The 21,200-nt window shown below is 34.7% G+C and overlaps 1 protein-coding gene across 1 annotated transcript in view; it reads right to left on the reverse strand.

Moving 5' to 3' along the window:
- Positions 1-1,808: 1,808 nt before the first annotated feature.
- Positions 1,809-21,200, reverse strand: part of LOC129004665 (neural-cadherin-like) — a 105,983-nt gene continuing 86,591 nt past the window's right edge. Inside the window, exons 16-26 of the mRNA XM_054433220.1 lie at positions 20,213-20,487; positions 15,331-15,530; positions 15,087-15,223; positions 13,192-13,458; positions 11,641-11,979; positions 9,625-9,738; positions 8,296-8,479; positions 5,822-6,011; positions 4,546-4,799; positions 3,369-3,578; positions 1,809-1,984 (exon numbers count right to left, since the gene is read on the reverse strand). Coding sequence (XP_054289195.1) covers positions 1,809-1,984; positions 3,369-3,578; positions 4,546-4,799; positions 5,822-6,011; positions 8,296-8,479; positions 9,625-9,738; positions 11,641-11,979; positions 13,192-13,458; positions 15,087-15,223; positions 15,331-15,530; positions 20,213-20,487 — 2,346 coding nt within the window. The remainder of the gene's footprint in view (positions 1,985-3,368; positions 3,579-4,545; positions 4,800-5,821; positions 6,012-8,295; positions 8,480-9,624; positions 9,739-11,640; positions 11,980-13,191; positions 13,459-15,086; positions 15,224-15,330; positions 15,531-20,212; positions 20,488-21,200) is intronic.

Consider the following 21,200-nt stretch of genomic DNA (forward strand, 5'->3'; position numbering starts at 1 on the left):
CACTATTGAGGTCCCTCCCCGATTTGGAAAAAAACATCGAAATATACATATTTTAGGTCCATATTTAACGAAAATCATGCCAGATACAACCGAGGTCCCGAGTGCGAGACCTCGTTTGTGTGGTGAGACCTCGTTCGTGCTTGTATGGCTGGCATCAGGACCTCGTTCATGCACCCATACAAACTCAGACACGCGTGCAACACAAACACACGCTGTATCAGCTGTCACCTATTGTCTGTATATGGAAACTAATAATCTATTAGCTCCATCCCTCCCAATGAGTTTTAGCCAGTGAACAATGTGTTTTTTGTACGTTGTAATTGAGTGTCTGTCATAGTCTCGTAAGTCTAGTGGAAGGTTAGGGTAAATGATGTGTGCAACGTAATAGCAATTTGTTGTAGAAAATGTCTTTGTAAGTCTTGGTAAGCGTATGCCTTGGCCTAGTGCGTGTCGAGTATTATGGTCATGTTGTGGACGATCAAAGAGTGACTCATGATGTTTGAAAATAAACATCGAAACTGTTCTGATGTATATTTGCGTTAAATCAAGTACATTCATTTCGGTGAACAGAGCATCCGACGAGTATTGCCTACCCTTGCCCAGTGCCGCTTTTATGATTGCCTTTTGTGTCAAAACAAGAGGTTGTAGAATATTGCTGTAAGCACAGCCCCAGGCAATTATCCCCCCCTCAAGTAGTGACTGTACATAAGCAAAATATGCATTTTTAATTTCATCTATTTCAAGGAAATGGTGAAGTTGGCGAAAAGCAAAAATTAGTTTTCTTAGCTTTTTGTTTAAGTATGACACGTGATCTGCCCATGACAATTTTGAATCAAACACAACTCCAAGATATTTATAATTTTGAACTCGATTTATTACCGGGCAGGCACAATTGTTTCCGATTTCAAGACCACATGAATTAATTTTGATTTCGTTGCGAAGTGTGTCCCCTCGAGCTTTTAAGGAGATTGGAATAAATTTTGTTTTAATGACATTGAGCGTTAACACATTCTGATCAAACCATTTTTTTAATTTTTGACACGCCTCTTTCGGCATTGGCAAAAGCTGAGTCCCAAGTTTCGCCTTGGAATAAAACTAAGGTGTCGTCAGCAAAAAGGTAAAAATCACCTTTAATATTTAATTTTACAAGATTGTTAATGTAAATTAAGAATTTTGAAGGCCCTAACGTGCTACCTTGGACCACCCCAAAGTCTACATTACCAAGATTTCCATTGATTCCATTAATATTTACAAACTGCTTTCTATTATCAAAATAAGATCGGAACCATTGCAGAGCTACACCTTGAACACCTATCAGTTCTAATTTTTTTAAAAGGAGCGATCTATCAACTGAGTCGAAAGCCTTGGCCAAGTCAAAAAATACCAGAACAACACGCCTACCTTTACTGATGGCCAAATTTATATCTTTATTAACTTCGAACAATGCATCTGTGATGTTTTTTGATTTTCTAAAACCAAACGGGTGGTGAGTTAAAATATCGTGCTGGTTAAGGTAATGCAAAACTTGATCTTTGATAACTTTTTCTAAAATCTTAGTGAACACACTTAGCAAAGAAATTGGCCTAAAATTTGAGATATTGGTGACGTCACCGGACTTGAAGAGGGGAACAACCTTGGCAATTTTGTAGGCGTTGGGGAAAATACCACTTTGGATGCTCTTGTTAGTTATATGTAGCAGTGGTTGTCTAAGTGTCTCCCAGTTGTCTTTGAGTAGTTCAGCTGATACACAATCATACCCTGGAGCTGAGCCACCTCGCAGTCTAGTGACGTAGGTGTAGAGTTCCTGTTCAGTTACAGTGTGAAGTGTGAGTTATGGAGTCAACAGCGTGGTCAGTGTCATCGACCACAGGCAAACCGCCCGAATCTATACTTGCTGCCAAGTTGGGACCAACGTTGGCGAAGTACTCATTAAATTCGTCGGCTACCTGTAATCTACAGTCGTTGTCAACATTCAGTCTGTTTCCTGAAAATTGTGTAAGCGGGAAAATGTCCTTTCTATTACCTCTACCAGCTAGTTCGTTTAATGTACTCCAGAACGTTTTTGGATTGTTTTTTGAATTTGAAAGTTTTTCCCTAAAATAATTGTATTTAGCTAGTTTTGTATCTTGATTTAACTCATTTTTGATTCTTTGAAATTTTGAAATCAATTCCATATTAAAAGGTTGTCTCCTAACTAACTTGCTCAATTTGTCCCTATCCCTTATTTTTCGTACCAAGTCATGCGTGATCCATGGTTTGAGTGGCCTCAGCCTCGGTTTGAGAACAGGTCTTTGTTTGGTGGATTTATTTACACAATCTTTAATTTTGTCAAAAAGAATGTCTGTATATGTGTTAACGTCATTCGTATGTGAGACGTCTGACCAATCACACTCTTTAATGTTTAAGTTCAAAGATGTTTTGTCAATGTACGTGTTTGTGTTGTGTGACGTGTCCTTAGTGTAGGGGTTGTGACTTATTTGTAGGCAGATACTGTAGTGATCAGTTATGTCTGTCCTCACCACAGCAGTTTGTAAGGCAGTGTAATCATTGTGGTTTACAAATATGTGGTCAATATTTCTTTGACTATTTCCTACTACTCTAGTAGGTGTATTTATGCCACATATAAAACCGTGTTCGAAGCGTTCAGTTTTGTAGTCAGTTTCTATTAAGTTAGCGTTAGTGTCACCCATGAAGACGTATGTGTTACAGTCATTTTTGTTCTCATAGTAATGTCTAAGAGCGTTAGTAAAGTTGTCCAAGTCACTGTCATGTGTACGGTACACAGTCAGAACGTTACATCTAGTTCCTTGATGGACAAAGTCCAAGGCCAGTCCGTGCACATCGCCCAGCTCCAGTTCCTTGCATTCACACACATTCACTCTCTCACTCACATACATCATGACCCCATCATTTTTATTTTTTCCCCGAGTCGTACAATACAATTTATACCCCTCTATGTCCAGTTTTAAACAGTTTTAACAGTTTTAAAATAAAAACATTGAGGTAGGCCAGTCACATTTAATAGAACGACAGACAGACGCAGGTTGCACAGTAGACACGACGGAATTAAAAGACTGATGAGGGACCAAAAGGTACGTAACCTTACATATTATTCGTACATCATTTTTTGAAGAAAAAATGTCAAAAAATACCCATAACAATTTAGGTTGTTAACCAATCAAGCTTGGGGGGTTTATTCTTAGGAAAATCTATGTTTTTTAACGATTATTTACCGTAGAAATGATTTTTATAAGGTTCATAAGAAACCAGTGTGAAACCTTCGTTGGTTAGGAATAATTTACATATTCTCTTGTAATGTTACATTTCAAGGGGAAACTTATGTTTACTGACTGTGGTTGATTCCTTACCTTGAAGTTTTTTGTTGCTCGTCCTGACCATTGCCGCATTGCCGGGTGTGGACGAGTTGAGCGGGAGAAGATCGAAAGCGTTGAGGTCGTCTTGTCCTCCACCCTCATCATTGTAACTGATGATATTCTCTCTGACGTCATCATCAGAGGTCTTCTTGATGGAAGTGGCATCTCGGCGTCGTGTGTACGCCACGAATAAAGCTATTAGAACTGGAAAAAAACAAGTGTTGTAGTTAAAATAAGAAGCAAATTGAATGTGGTAACACAGAAGAACGTCGCAGAGAAATATGACAAGCGGTCCAAGAATTTTTGACAGGATGTAATTGGCTATAATCAGACTATAATTAAAGACTCCTTCCAACAGTGGATGATAGTGGAACCTTGTTTGATTAAAATTCTGTTTTTAATAATCAACAGTAAATAAATGTTTAGGTCACAGGTGCTTAACATATGCAAGGTACTACTTTAAACCGTCACCCTATCTCGTGCCCAGTTAGCATCTGATCGATCAGTATTTAATATTACAACTCTTATATTTTTCTTTTTAATAGAACGGTATATTCTTTACTCCAAATTTTTCCGTATAACTCATAATGTATAGCTTTTAATGATATCAGCGTGAAGTATTGTGAATGGTTAATGGTTAATAATGGTTGTTAATGGTTGGTAATGGTTCCTTAAATATGCTACAATTTCTATGTCAAGAAAAGGCTGTAGTTTAATTATAATACAAGACAGTTACATCTTAGTTCTGACAAACCAGAAGCCAGTGTAACTTGAAAATTATGCTTTGGTATACCACTGGCGTCAGTACTATCAATAATAAATCCAGACAATTAGTCTAACTATATTCACGCAAAAAACAAATAAGCTCATAGATTACAATAATTATTTCATATATTGTACTGTACTTGATAACTACTTTAAAATGACAACACTTATTTTTATTTTCAGGCATATGACGAAAACTTATATTACATAGTAGATAAAACGGCTTTGGAAATGTTGCTATATATATTGTGTTTGTTTCGTTAATTTACTTATGATGGTGGTATAAGTAAACAAGTCTTGGTTCCATGCATAGTACTTAATAAGAGCAGCATTTATATAAATTAGACCTAATGTTGAAAATCTGGCATTTTTAGGCCTGTTCAGTGTTACTCAAGAAGCCGCTTACCTAGTATAAAAAGAACACAGCCAACAATTGTAAATAGGGCTCCAAGTCCAATCCTCATGGACTGTCTCTCCTGCAGCAGTTCACACTTCTGACCCCAGAAGCCGTCTGGACAGTCACAGCGATACCCCAAGGAGGACCTCGTCCCAGTGTCTTGGTTCACACAGACACCTCCATTGAGACATGGAGAACCTAGGCACTCATCTATGTCTTCACAGATCCTGCCGTCCAGGGAAACTGTCTTGCCCTCGCCGCACCTATGTAAGTGGAGAAACATTTTGTTTTTATAAAAGTCAATGACTCGATAAGGTCTTTGATTAAATAATTACTTCAAAAATGTCTTCGATATTTTTCCTCAATAGGTCAAGATTTAGTGAAGGGCATTTTAAATTTGTTAAAACACAGAGGATACGCGTCCGGTAACCAGACGTGGATTAGGCGTCCGGTAGTGACGTCACCGGGTTGTGGGGTCCCGGAACGCCATTACCACAACGATACGATGTTCGGCTAGCGTTGTTCGTGGTGTAGTGGATAGAGTGCTCGGCTGATATCCAAGAGGTCCCTGGTTCGAAACCCATCGGTTTCTTTAACTTTTTGTCACAGATTTTGCTTTGAATGTAATTTATTCTTAACTGTACATCTTTTGTTAGAATTGTTGGCATTTATAATTTTATGTTATGAAGAGAATTGGACCTTCATTTGATTTTTTTCATTATCAACAAGTTTGGTTGGTTAGGTTAGGTTATGACAGTAACTGCCGGACGCCTAATTCACGTCCTGTTACCGGACGCGTATCCTCTGCGTTGTTAAAAATACATATAATAGGCAAATAAATTATACATACTATTCTTGATGGAATATATTTAAGGGAAAGAAATTAGATAAATTTAATGGTGAAACCATACAATAATTATATTAACTCTGCATTCTCTTCTGTTTTATACTAAACGCTCGTGCTGAAATCCTAATACGTTATTAGTTAGCTTTCTGTTACATAATGAGGTTTGCCGGTATGGGGCTTGCCATTAAGGAAAGCGTAACTAACTAAGATGTATATTCACATAAATTACTGTTTATCCTTGTATTAAACACACCAAAAATCTTGCATTTCAGATTTCAAACATTTGAATAAGCTTTCTGGACAAAAAAAACCTGTAAAGATAAGTAGTTGTATATCTGGTAAAATTTATTTCTTTCTCGCAAATTATGTCATCTTATACCTAGAGGACACAACGCAAACTGATTAAACATTTCGATTTGGGTGATATTTAAAACTCACTCGCAGACATAATCGTTCCATGTATCTCGGCACAGGTACGTGTCAGGACATTTGACGTCTACACAGACGTTCCTGGAGTGACAGTGAGCCTCTAGACCTTGGGAGGCGGCCACCTGGGCCCACTGGGACCCGTTGGTAGAGGGAGGTAGTGGGAGGGGGTGACCATCTAGTCGAACATCATCCAGACAACCTGGTAGAGTAGGAAGGTTGTTAAACAAGCAAGATAATGGAGTATACAGAACTCCTTAGACAACTAGGACGAATTGGAAACTAGTTTTGTTGGTTAAGTTAAATACATTTGGAATTGACTTCATATTAACAAATGGCCATCAGGCAATAGCCATTTGTAACTAAGATAGATTATTAAAAAGTAAATTTTACAAACGAGGAAGCGAACCTAAATGGTTTTTACTTTTTTTAGGGATTTTTACCTAAGGTCCTACTTCTATGTTTAATTCTCTTTTGATCAAATTTTTCATAAAAAAAGTTTACAACAACCCTAAATGATACTTTTGGATGTATCCTATGCTCATGGTACTGCCCAGGGCTGAATAAAAGCTCTTATAAATTTAAAAAATATATATTTCGAATAAGTAACAAAAGTAAATACAAAAATGGTTTTTAACTTTGTAATACATTTTATAAAACTAATTTGACGTTTTAAATATAATACTTTTTTTATTACTGTCACATTTTAGTATTTTTTCAACGTATACGTTCTGTCCTTTTTTATATTATGCTTTTGGAATAAAGATTTATTCATTCTTTCATTGTCAAATGTTTTTACATGAAGTTTTCACGTGAATTTCAAGGAATCCTTCAACAATCTCTCCTTTTAAGAGAAATAATGCCTGTATTTCATCATAGTACAGATCGTGTCGTTATAATCATTAAAAAAATTAATATTTATTATATTATATCATGGGTAATATGCTAGCCACTTTATTGTATGGCAAGTCTACATGTAGACGATTAGAACGTTTGGTATTTTTATCATATTTAAATTCAATACAAATTTGAATTAGTGTCTACTGTAGGTAGCCTAGACAAAGTTTATCAAACTAATTAGTATCATAACGTATCCTTAATCAAATAACAATAATAGAATATCACTACGCATATTCATAATATAATAATTAAATATGGAATTCTTAAATATGGAATAAAAGCACTTTTATATTCCTCATTTCAAACTTTTCTTTCACAGAAAAATGATTATTATTTCTAAACTTGACAGTGTTCTGAGTTAGAGCTTTAAAGTAGAGCTTTAAATTGTAATTTGCAGTTTAACTATTCATGGTGGGTATAAAAAGATACTGTGTATCAGAATGCCAGCATTAGTAACAATTCACTTCAAATTTATAACATAAAGTTGTGCATGTATTAAAAGACATAACAATGGGTTTTTTTTTGTTTAAGATTTTAGATCTACTATAAGTCTTTTAACAGTTTGGTAAAAAACATGGATAAAAAAAGCTAAACTGTTTGACTGAGCAGTTTTATTTGTTCAATTTAGTAAAACAAAACTTGATTTATTTTTTATAATTGTAGTGTTGTTGATAATATAATCAAAGAGGAAATAGGTGAAAAATTGGAAAGTGTTTTAGATTTAATGAAATTAACCCTATAAATATGTTTTTGCAAATGTAATTCCTATCGGCAACACACATAAATAAAACACTCGCAATACAATTATTAATTTAATACATTTTACAACCCCAAATTAGCCCTTAAACCACTTACAGAACGTATTTATTTTGTTCAAAAGAAAATTCTTTTGTTAATTCATTGATAATTCAAATCAAGTCCGTGAAATATGCAAAGGAACGTGAGGTAAATACTGGGGTGGTTAAAAAGATAATCTTTAAACGGTACTTTCCTGTTAAAGGGAACATTCATTATTATCGATGATTTATTTTCGATATATCGTTTTTTGGGTTTTACTTCACGATTGGTATTCCTTCTGTTTTTATATCTTCAAACGCATTTAAATTACAAATTAAGAACTAACCTTGTTTAGGCAAAAATAATAGCCTATATAGTGGATTAGGACATGAAACTATTCTAAACTAACCTAACATAACTAACCAAACTTGCTGTATAGGCTAAGTTACCGTTTCAAAATTCCATTTGATAACAGAAAAGGCATATGGGGAATAGCCTATCAAACGGATTTTTGAAATGTTACAGCAAGTTTGGTTGGTTAGGTTGGTTTAGAACAGTTTCATTTCAATGTAATAATTTTTTAAATTGTTTGTTGATACTGAACAATATTTATTTACTGTATCCTATATCGTACTTGTCAGCTGAAAAGTTCCAATTTTTTACTATCAATATATCGGATGGAAAACAAAACTATCGATATATCGAAAATAAATCATCGATAATAATGAATGTTCCCTTTAACAGGAAAGTACCGAAATAATTTATAGAAACGGAAACCAATAGAAAATTTAAAACAACAAATATACTACCTTCACTGAGATAGGCTAAGACGACATTTTTCCCCGCCATATGCTCCGGTGGTCCTCCCGCATAAACACCCTCTTGCTTATCAACAGTTATCAGCTGATGCCCAGTAAACACAAAGCTCTCGTTGATATTTCTACCTTCTCCTCCATCGAGCCGGAGAGAGATGGAAGACCCGTGACGTACCATCTAACACAACAAATGCTGAATTAATATTAAACCATGTATGCACTTAGTAAAGTGATCTATCTGCAGTATTTAAAGTGTATCAGTAGCTATTACCCCACCTATAAACCAACAACTATATGTTTGAAAAGTATGAGAAAAAATTAAAGCCAGGTAAGACATCATGTGTAATCTAATATAATCTGTTAGATCGTTTAGATCTTAATCTATCTTGGGCCTCCATTAAAGGCTCAGTCCCACCCAAAGTAACCTGTGATACCCACAGTTTTCTAATAGGGGTTTGAAAATATTTTTTCATGATGTTAGCCTGAAAAGGTAAACACATTAATTTTTTAAAACAATTGGAACACTAGTTGTCCAAGTAAATAAGTACAAAACATTTTGGAATAGGTTTTTATGAGTAAAAATAAAACTAATATTATGCATAATGCATATTTTTTTTACACTCTTATATCGTGATATTTGCCATTTTGTTTTTGTTTTCAAAGCTTAAACATTTAAAACTTATAAAAATATCTTTATGGAATTTGGTATATAATATAATATCGATGTACTATTGCCAAAACAAAATCATTAAAACATTTTATTTGTTACAAAACTATGGTTGCTTTAATTTTTTATTACTTTAATTATTACAAAAAAGTTGATTTTGTAGAAATTGGACTATTGTAAAGTACACTTTTATTTTTCACTTAACGTTTCCTACAAACTATAAATACCTGAAATGTCACAATAATATGTAGTTGTAAAATAATAAAAATACTAAGCACACCCTAAATAGCTTACCCTTATCTTTCCTTATTTTGAACAAAAATCGTGATATTCCAAATATTTGTTATACGGTATTTTTGATTTTGGTGACTATAATGCTAAATTCAGAGTCCTAAATGAAATTGTTTTTCCATTATTGCTATTTAAATTAATATACATATAGTGCTATAGTGTTGCAAACATATATTTTGATAGTTTGAAATCAAAGTTATTAAATATAAAAAAAATACTGGTGGATATCTTGTTAAAAAAGTTTAAACATATTATATTATATTATATTTAGTTTTATTTTTTTACACATAAGGTAAACGCAATTTTAAACTTATTATTTGTTTTTGCTTCCGATACGCCCTGTATAATAGTTTAGATGAATTTACCTTAACCACATGCCATCTACCGTCAGACACGTTAACATGCGACAGTGAAATAATTATTTCCTTGGGCTTCATGCTATTGAGGTTCATCCTTGCTTGAATGATTCTCTTGTTTATCTGGAAAACAAAGGCACAATAGGATAACAATTATAGGAAATGTACAAAATTTGTTCAACCTTAACGATCTTACGAACAAATAGATTAGAAAATTTCATTAACATAGATGCTTAAAACACATTTGATGATTTCAATAAAGTTTATGAAATACCAAAATAGATAATATAATTCTGTTATTTGAAAAGAGAAATATTAACGAAATCACGGAAACAAGTGCCCCAGGTAAATCAATATGTGTTAATCAATATTGTTATCAATATGTATACAATATATATTATTGTTTTACAGTACAGTATATAAATGTATTAAACTGTAAGCTTTTCTCATGTAATTTCCTCTTGTGCTCTTGTGTATAATTTATATGTATTAAAAACTAAAACACGTTATGAATCTTCCAACATAAACGGATTAACTTTAAATTACCATAATGAAATATTTAAAATTGTAATATAAGCAACTAAGATACGAATTAGCCAATTAATTGTGTTAGGTTAAAAATATGAACTAAAAAATATATGTTATTTGAATTCAAAATTGGTTTAAATGTCATAAAAATGTGGAAAAGTCTATGATTTTATTTGTGTGTGCATGTAACAGTATGTGCTTTTAACGAAATCTTAAGTACATATGCACTATTTCTATACTCGAAAACCTTATTTTATAAAATTATTGTAAAATATAGCATAGAATACATGTTCAAGCTACGTGGTTTGGTTACCATAACGTAAAATCAATGCAATAAAATTATTGAATAAAACAAAAATATTATTTTTGTTTTTGTAGGATTTGTGAGCAAAATACATTTAAATGGTTAAATACTGTATAAATATATAAAATAGTCTTACAATAAACAAGTAGTTATGCCAGAGCAAACAAATGTCAAGGATTGGTAAATATTAAGAGATGGTTAGTGGATTGATAAAAATAATTATCAATATAATTATGCCACATTAAAATGAAAAACACTTAATACTCATCAATTGTATATTTCGTATTTTAGAAGTCCACAACCGGCTATATTATTGTTTAAGAACAAACATTGGTAAAATCTATTGGTAGGGATATCGAAAATGTCATTGAAGTTTGTGGTTTTGGCTAAAACGCCCCAAATGAAAATAAACTTGTTTTCCTCCGGTGGTAACTGTAATACAGTGTATCAAGAACGGAAGTGGGTTTGGAAACGAAGCGACAGGATTATCTTTATCTGTTTCAACGAGTTGTAGCCTAGGCAACTGAATTGTCTTCTATTTCCAAATTGTCAACGAGGTCAAATCCCTGCAAGAGATTTACGTTGGATATTTTATCAACCGAAAACAATGAAATAAAAATAATAAAGGGTATTCAAACTTTCAACTACTCAGATGGACATTTTATTACTATTTAACATATACACGGCCCACAACACTTAATATAATGGATTAAGTAAAGTTGTGGTTGTTGTTAATACAAAAATCACTCTCTTACGAAATGTTAAGGTAAATAATTAAATCAAAGGAATATGCAATATTTATATATCCCTTTGTAGTTTTTAAAATACTTTCTAAAGAACAAGAACAACCTATTTCATTTTACAACATTATTATTCATGATTCATTATTTATATTAAAAATACCTTACTTTTAAACTACTATACATTGGATCTATTTTAAATTGCATCACTGGTAGCTTTCAAATCCTTATGTCCTAAAATGTAATATGTAAAAGAGAAATTCAAAGTACCTTACAACAACAAAAAAATGAATATAAATACTTAAGTCAATATTCAGGTCCCTTTTTTTATCTAAATTAGCTATAACTCATATTATTACTTAAAACCACACGACACAAAAAAGATAAGTATGTATCTTATAACGAAGTCAATGCAAAATCCATCTCGATTTCTTACCGAAGTAAACATCTTACCTCAAGGATGATGTACTCCCTCTGCCTCTGGTCGACCAGCCTAAAGAGCTCTCCTGCAGGGTCTCTGGTGCGGAACCTGAGTTGCAGAGTTGTCGAGTACGGGTCAGGCTCGAAGCTGAGGGCGTACTTGATGTATCCTCGGTCCAACAGGTTAGCAGGGACGGTGGGCGAGGAGCAGGACAACCCAGTGTATCCTGGTCTACATCTACATTTAGAACCTCCGCTGAGCGATGCCTCGCAATCGCTCCAGGGTGAGCAGCTAGAGCTACAGAGCTGTTGGGTGAGGAAACAGCCAGAGTGCGTACCCTGGGAAAGGGCGGGGGCTGCAAGGTCCACTATCTGGAAAATTAGATTGATAGTTAAATATATAACCTAATACAGTTCAAAAAAAAAAAAAAAAAAAAAAATATTTATATTAAGGTTTAAAAATTATCCGAACAGTTTGACCATATTGAGGTTGTTGTTGTTGTTTGGGGAGTTGATAGCGCAATGGACTGTGAAACCAATACTGATATGTTTTGAAGTTCGTGTCCCGGTGTTGCTGCTTCAACATTATCCATAAAGTTCACTATTGAACTGTACCACCTCATTGATTTCTTTGCTTAGTGGGTTCCATGTACAGGCTTCCGAGACCAAGGGGAATTAAAAATATTGTTTGCTCAAAGAACTTATAATAAAAACGGTGTCATATTATAGGCTTAATAAAGTTATATTTGGCTATTTAGATAATCACACGCTACAGTATTCTTTGTTCTCTTAATAAATTGGGGTAATAATTATAGGAAATTAGGCTTCCACAATCACTAACTCTTAGTACTAAGTCTTCTGGGTACGACAGCGTCTGAATTCTAGGTGGAACACTTGTTGCTTACGTTTTGGCTTCGTTGCAGATAGCGGCGACAAGCGCACACTAGTAGTAAGTGCCTGTCAGAGAACTACCAGCAGCTTCGAAGATAGCTATGTATGTGTTCCACCTAGCATTCTGACGTGGTCGTACCCAGAATACCTATTAATACATGTTTGTTTTAAGTTTAAAAATATAGCTATGCAAATTCATTTTTATTTTTTGACCTTCCATTGGCTTCTATGGCTGTGTTTATTTAAATCAGCAACAATATGGCTAAACTTTGGCATTTAACGGATTTTATTTGTGCTTAATATGTTTATTTGTGTTCGTAGTGTAGTATATGCGCATAGAATCTTTTAACCGAAAACAGTTGTATGTCCAATGACATGAATGTAAGCGTAGCTCAACGAATATTTTTAAATTAGCCTTGCACTCAACTAACTCTCGATAACTGTAGACTAATGTGACTAAAAACAAAAAAATATATGTAACGTTAGCTCATTCATTTTGCGACAAACAGTGGGCTTAATGTTGATTTTGTATTTATCATTAACAGTTAACATTAGGTTTTGCCCTTAACGTGCAGTATGTGGATTGCTTAAAGGCTGGACTACTATCTGGGAACTAGATATGTAGAAATTGTTTAAGTATGTTTACAAATAAATTTATTTTCTAGTTATATTTATTCAAACAACGATACTAACCTCTTCATTGAACATAACATTGCGAAGGCAGCCATGGAAGCTGACTCCGTCGGGTCCCTGGGTCCAGTTGTACTCTCTAGGCTGGAAAGGTTGTACATACCAACCTCCTAGCTGCAGGGGGGAGTTAACGTTGAGCTGGGAGCTGAAGGGAGGTAGATACGTGGATGTAAGACAGTCAGACCACTCACGGTCCAAAGGGGTCGTACTTCGGTCACCTGGGGAAGTTGCGTTGCGTCCTTTACAGTGGTCGGCCAGCAATCGGACCTCCTGAAGAGCAAATAATCATACGATAACCGTCAAGAATGCTATTATATAACAGCACCTGCTATGGAAATAGCACTGATACCAACAACGAACATACTAGTTAATTAAGAGAGTAAAAAAGTATCAGCAAGTATTATATTTTTGTATATCCTTTCCACGTCTTAGGACACATGATGATATCCCTACGTTGTTTTACACATTACTTCAGGTTCAGCCTAGAGGATCGTGGTCATGTTAAGTGCTAAAACTATTAGTGACTTGTGAAATTCAAACACGAGACTTCGAGGACCGAGATTTTCTGCTCAAACGTAGGGCTAGCTCACATCCCTGAATTGACCTGAGAGCTTCATGTTGTATGTTGTTTTACTGAATCACTGATGATAATATATATATATAAGGTTACATTACCTTGATCGCCAAGTGATCCATGTGTCCAAAAAATGAAAAGAGGTTTAAAGAACATTTGCCTAAAGCCACCAGTGTACAGAAATCAAACTTCGCAGCCCATCTGACCAATAGCAACCACAATTATACAAATATAAATATGAATTTAAAACCATTACACATTTGCAGAAAAGGACATAGACTAACAGCATTGGAAAACTATGAGATTTATAAAGCTACAAGGAACCAGGCTCAAAATTTGTTGAATGACAAATGTGTTTTCCAGTCAAATGCATTGTTTGAATCCTTCATAAAACTTAAGAGCTCACAACTAGATGATACAGGTGGCAGAGGACAAAGTTCAAGTTGATAAACCAGGAAGCGGCGCACCATCAGTCGAGTCTCGGCATGCGAGCAGATCTGTCGCGTTCACCACGAATTAGTTAGTAGGCCTACTTTTAAATGTATTTTTGTACCGGTAATGTGTTTTTGTGTGTGTCGGAAAGACCGTGACGTGACCATATGGTTTAGAAAGTTTTTGTAGTACGATTTGACAATGACGCTTTGACGTCGAAACGCGCGTAATCCTATTTTTTGGACACATGGATCACTTGGCGATCAAGGTAATGTAACCTTATATATATATATGACCTGAGAGGTTAAATTTACTATACTCTGTATGGTGGAACCTGTCTCCTGATCCTCTGTTTACCCGTGGCCAAGCCAAAGTCCAGAGCCAGCCACAGGCAGAGGGATGGTAAAGAAGCAGGTGCCATCATACACACTTATTTTATTTTTACACAAGTATTTTAAAACAAAGTTGCATTTCGCTTTTTGTCATACCAACCAAAACCATGGATTTATTTGGATAAATGGGAATCACTATAAATATAAATACATGCAGAACATAGCTTATTGGTACGGTAAAACCCAATTCCTTATTAATATTGAGGTAATACAAGTTTTCTCCTTTTAAAAATAATTTAAATCTGTTTGCTGTAGGGAGGTTTCATATTCAGAGTGGTTCTGGTCCTGGAGACCTTTAATTTTTGTAGTTGACTCGAGAGCTTAAGAACAGATCCGAACCACCAATTCACGTCATTATACCACAGCCAAGAGCCATTGCTGATTTCTGATATTTACATCTGGAGAATTCCTACGCGTTGATAACCAAGTAATCATTTATTTATGTGTAAAAACATATAGTTAAATAAAGTTAGAAACTAAAATATAATGTAAGTGCTTACCTCAGTATCCCAGAATACATCAAGGCGATGCCACTCTCCATCGTCCAGCCTAGTAGGAAGTGTCAGATTAACAGTCCCTGAACCAAGGTCGAGTAACAGGCGAGGACACCCTTCAACAATCTCCAGCGAGATAAAATCTGTAAAGGTAAACGCCATCAAGATTGAACTCTAAAACTACAATGCCAAATTTAGTTTAGCCACTATTGTTTGCACTAACTAACCTAACGGTTTTATAAGTTATTACCTGTCACAACACTTTGGCCATTGGTTGGACCAAGAGGACCATTATACAGCAGCAGTCCCTCGCTCTTGTCAGTCAGAAGTTCCAGACTCAAATGTGAGTTTCCACAAACCTGCAGACCTGGATACCACGCCCAGCCATCATGGAACCCCTTGATGTACTGCTGGCAGCGTGGACCGTCGTGGTACTCTGGGCAGGTACATCTGAAATCAGCATATACCAATGGGAAAAATACTTAAGGGGGTTTTCAATCTTCTCCAGTACCACAAAGAATTGCTTCTAACTTTTTGTGATAAGAATATTGTCTTCAATTACTGTCTAAGACAAGGTTATCTTTGTCCTTGTGTTGCCTTAAATTGCGCTCGGTAGCTGTTTCAGTGTACAGGTTCACTTGTAAATTCCCGTTAGTTAGGGGGGTAATTAAATAAGACCTTGTTAGGAACGTGAGCAAATCATAAGACAAAATCATAAAACATCTTTAATGAGATGGTTCTTTTTGGCTTTAGCTTTGTAAATAAATAAATGACATAAAACACCAAAGCATTTTACTTTGTATTTTATATTACAAAGCTGCATTTTATTAGCAAATTTCCCTATAGGGAAGTAGCTATTACCGTAGGTGGCACGGTAAGACCTAGGCCCAGGCCTGATTTACTTTTTCATTTCGATGTCCCCAGAGGCCAAAACCACCATTCGTTCAAATGTGTATACAAGGTGGCTAAAAAGTAATTTGCACCCCCTTTAACTTTTTAACTATTTGAGATATTTGAAATCGGTCTTGGCGAAACATAACAATTAACATAAAGAAAATATAAATCGGACCATTAATAACAAAATGGCAGTTCAAAATTACTTTTAATAATCATTGCTTTAATTATTTTTATCACAAATTGCCGCAAACCGATTTCAAATATCTCAAATAGTTAAACATTATAGGGAGAGCAACTTAATTTTCAGCCAAATTTTAAAAATTTACCATGATTATTGTAGCCCCTCATACCTAGGAAGATGGGACCCCCTCATGATTTAGACGATGGGAACTGGGTTTTACGGGTGGTTTTATGGGGTTAAAATTGGCTTTTCTCATGTTTGACCCTAAAACACAAAGTTTCCCAATTTCTCTCTAGACCTATTTAAAGCACTTGCAAAAAAACTATTTAGTATATCAAAGTGTTTTTGTGTTTTTGGCTATTGGTAACGGGGAAAATTTAAAAAAATGTAAATTTTAAATTCCCATGTTATTCTTAAGGAGAATGTGTAGTTCGGTTGTTTATGGATAAATTTTGATCAAACTTGGTATCAAACTTTGATTAATCTTAACATTTATTTTGTTCTAAGCTACTAATATTTTACTAAAAACCACACTTTCTTAGTTTCCTTGTAGCAGCAAACCTAGGTACTCGGATAATGTTATTTGAATCTATCTAATTGAATCTCAAATCAGATAAATAGAAATTCGCTTAGTCGGCAGGTTTACTGCGGCGAGGGTATTTTTGAGTAATGATTCTAATTTATCGAATCATTGAGTAATCTGTTGACCGATACAGTTTGCCACTTCGCAGACCACTAAGTCTATACAATCGTTTTTAAACACATTAGTAGTGCAAAACATAATGGCAAATAACCATTAAAATCCTTGGTATTTATCAGTAACCATACATACTAATGGATACTCGCCCAATCCATAAATGCTTATGAATATAAGCTAGACTGCATTGCTAATAATCTCTTTGGGTTAAGAGCTGCCTAACACAATTATTTAAACAGATTACTCATCAGCATTGAACAATTAATTTGGTATTTTTTAGATTGTAGAGTATGGGTTGTTTTATAAATCAAATATGCAAGCTAAACAGATATTTAGCACATTTTATTCGTAGACGTCGTGTAGTTTGATTTTATTTATTGTCTTCATTAGTGCGGCGTTGATTTGATACTCCTAGGACCCACTCTTTGAACACAATATTGTAACTTCTTGTTTAGCATTGTACGTGTTATAACATTTTACAGAAAGTAAATAAAAATACGTTCAATACTTTATACATATATCTTAACCTGTACTGTTAAACGTAAAATATGGTAAATACATATGATAATTACAACACACAGAATAAAAACCTACATATGGTAAGTAGTGATTAATCTATATATATATATATATATATATATATATATATATATATAAAGCTCAAATGCCACTGACTCATTCACTCACTCATCACGAAATCTCATAGACGAAACGGCTCTGAAGCTTTCAACTCAAATCCGGTTATTGTAAAGTATTCTCTAAAATTTGTATTCCCTAGTAATTCACTAATTTAAAAGTTGAAACCTCTGTTAAGCAGGTTTTAATTATTATAATGGACAAGATTGACACCAGCAAATGGTTAAAGCAAACTCCTAATGGGTCTGGCTAGAGTTTTAAAAGCTCATGTCTTCCTGTGAGTAATATTTTAGCTCATAACAAAAACAAATAATATACAGTTTTACTATTAATCTCATTAAGCTAAAAATGTTCTGTTAAATTGTTTTATTTCACTAGTTTTTCATTTGATACGTCTATTATATATTTTTTTCAAATTTCTGTGTTTTGATTTCCTACATATCCTATACTTATTGTATGTAAAATAATCTATATATATATAAATCTCAAATACCACTGACTCACTCACTCATCACGAAATCTCAGAAACCATAAGACCTAGGAACCTGAAACTTGGCAGGCATCTTTCTTTTGGGTAGTAGACGCTCACTAAGAAAAGATTTCACCCTCCGATGTCTGGGCTCCGCCCCAGTGGCTCTGGAGTTTCCCGTGTTAACCTTATGAGTACTCATATTTAAATGGAAAAAGAATGAAATATAGACTGTCAGCCGTGCTGCGGTTACCATGGTTACCGTAAGTTCCGGCGCACACCGCTGTAGTTTACGTAGCGCGTACACTGTAACTACCGTGGCGATCCCAGCGGTGTGCGCCAGAACTTATGGTAACCGCAGCACAGCTGACGGTCTAGATGGAATTAATGAATCTTAGCAGCTGTCTCAATTAAACAAGTTAGTTCTCTTCTATGATGTTCAATAACATTAAAGTTACAAGGATTACCAAGAGGGTGCAGCACTATTATTTCTTTTACATTTATGACAACAGCTAATTTGCAACCAAAATGTGAGTGAGCGTAGCGAAGGAACTTCAACCTGGAGGTGAGTTAGCGTAGCGAACGAGCTAACCTGAAGGCAAGTGAGCGCAGCGAACGAGCTCTAACCTAAAAGTGAGTGAGCATAGCGAACGAACTTCAACCAGGACGTGATTGAGCCATGCGAACGAGCTCACTTATGAATATGACGGGGCAAAGCCCGCGGGTACAGCTAGTAAGTGCATAGACATGTCTGAATAATGCTATTAGACCTTTTTTTGTTTACATCGTGTCATATATTCTTTGTTAACTGCATGTGTTTTATTCCGTTAATCCAAAGTATTTAAGTTTTTTTTTTTAATTTAACTCTTACTGTTTATATATTATATATACTGTAAATATAAATAAACTTTTTACAAGAGAATTGTATAACATCTAAATTTTAAATTCATTATCTTACTTATATTATAAATATGAAAGTTTGTGTGTTTGTTTGGGGTCGCCGGAATTTTATCCCCCTGGAATTTTACCCCCGCGGATTTAGAAGTCTAATGAAAGTAGTCAGAGCGAGATTAATTAGATTAGCGATATAAACCGGAATTTTACCCCCCCCCCCCCGGAATTTTACCCCCGGATTTTTACCCCCCGGAATTTTACCACCGGAATTTTACCCCCCGGAATTTTACCCCCAGGAATTTTACCCCCGGATTTTTACCCCCCGGAATTTTACCCCCGGAATTTTACCCCCCGAAATTTTACCCCCCGGCCGATTTTAGAAATGGAATGATTGATTTCCCTATTTCTGTTTTTAATTAATTGTAAACAGTTCATTATTTAGTAGCCTATCTTTATTTATTTATTTTGTAATCTCAACTAAGTAAACAGAATTCGCTGTTTTATTTTGATCGTATTAACCAACAGTCCAGCAAGATCGAATCCTGATACTCGAATCTCAAAATTAAATTTTAAATTATCAACATGTTCGATTTGTTAATGTTACAAATAAATTAAGAGGCTACTTAATAATAAAATGTTTACTATTAAATTAAAACTGAATGAGATAATTAATCATTCTCACTAATTTATACATCTGACTAGGGGGTAAAATTCCGGGGGTAAAATTCCGGGGGGTAAAAATCCGGGGCGTACATTTTAGGTTTTGATAATTTGATGTGTTCTGATTAAATTCACAACCGTGAAAATATATGTTTAATTCCGCGTTTAATCCATCGAGCTGATATCGCGAAACTCAAAAGTTCACGGCCGGAATTTTACCCCCTGGTTCGTGACGTCACGTTTGCCCAGGGGGTAAAATTCCAGGGGGATAAAAATCCACTACCCCATGTGTAATATTATAGAATACTGTAAATTTAAAAAAAAGCAAATTTTATCAAACTGTGCCCTCCCTTATTGCAAACGCAAAGCTTGAATATAACTGCAATAAGCATTTTATACTTATATTCCAACCCCGTACGAAGGACGGGTACTCTGCTAGTTAATTTATAAACGTTTGCCTTTCCCTCTAAAGAAAGATTATCTTAAATTATTATTTCTACTGAAATAGAGAACATGTCAAATCGAAAACGGTCCAACATTTTAACCAGTATTTGCTTTTAAACAATTTTTCTTTTACGGCGATTCGTAACTTCTGTTTTAGAGCAAATATTTCGCTACACAAACTGAAACCGTTTAAGATTTTCGTTAGATTTTAAGGAAAACAATATACACCCATGAAAAGCTAAAATCTGTCTTACCTAGGGCCATGTCTCGTGTCCACACATACACCACCGTTGAGGCAAGGTGTGTTACTACAGCTGTCTCGTGTGATGTAATCCCTTGCAGCACAGACACAACTCACAGTAACGTCTAGACGAGGACCAGTGACCATGGTGGAGTTAGCGTCAACCACATGAGGTAGTGACGTCACTGAGACAGAGGACGAGCAGCCTGTGGCGTCATCACACAGTGACTCTGAGGTACAGGGGAAATCTCCTACAGAGGACACTCTACAGCCAAGGGCACTTTCTAACTGGAACAGAACACATTGGTTAATTCAAGCTCATTAGGTAACGGTAATTCTACGTTTAAGACATTATTTCATAATTTTCTATTATGGTTAGAATTTTACGAGAAAAACGACATCGCCGTCAAAAATGAGAAAAAAACTAACGACATTATAATTTTAAAATAGTATTTTTCATCACTAGGGCTGATAGTGACTCTTTTCAACCCAAGCTCAAGTGATCGAGGCAAAGTCGAGGTAAGAAAATAAGTGAGGGTTGAAAAGACACTTTTTGCCCGTCTGATGAGTTTTATTTTTAGTCAAATTGCACCATTATAAAGGACAAACTAAGTTACAAAAATGGAACAGTTTTGATTTAAAAATAACCTACTTCTTAAAATCCGTCTTAAAAAACTACTTCTAACTTGTTTTAAATTCAATTTGTTAGTGGAAACAATCGGCTGTTAAGTTAGCGATTCAACCGTTTCGTCTATTACGACAGTTTTAGTGTACGTTACACGAATTTCTTGTAATCGTGGTCCGTTATAACATAGACATGTCAAATTATTTACTATCGTAAATTATAAGCATAATAATTATTAACTATTGTTGCCTTATTAGGTAACAGTTAACTACAATCAATTAAACAATCTACACATACTTTCAATTAATACAATTGTTTACAATCTAAATTTAAAACTGAGTTGACAAAACCAGATGTTCTAGGAGCTGAAAATGCT

This window comes from Macrosteles quadrilineatus, unplaced genomic scaffold (assembly GCF_028750875.1).
Source record: "Macrosteles quadrilineatus isolate MER2022 unplaced genomic scaffold, UCM_ALF_1.0 Scaffold_10__1_contigs__length_6754688, whole genome shotgun sequence".
In the NCBI taxonomy this organism is placed as follows: domain Eukaryota; kingdom Metazoa; phylum Arthropoda; class Insecta; order Hemiptera; family Cicadellidae; genus Macrosteles; species Macrosteles quadrilineatus.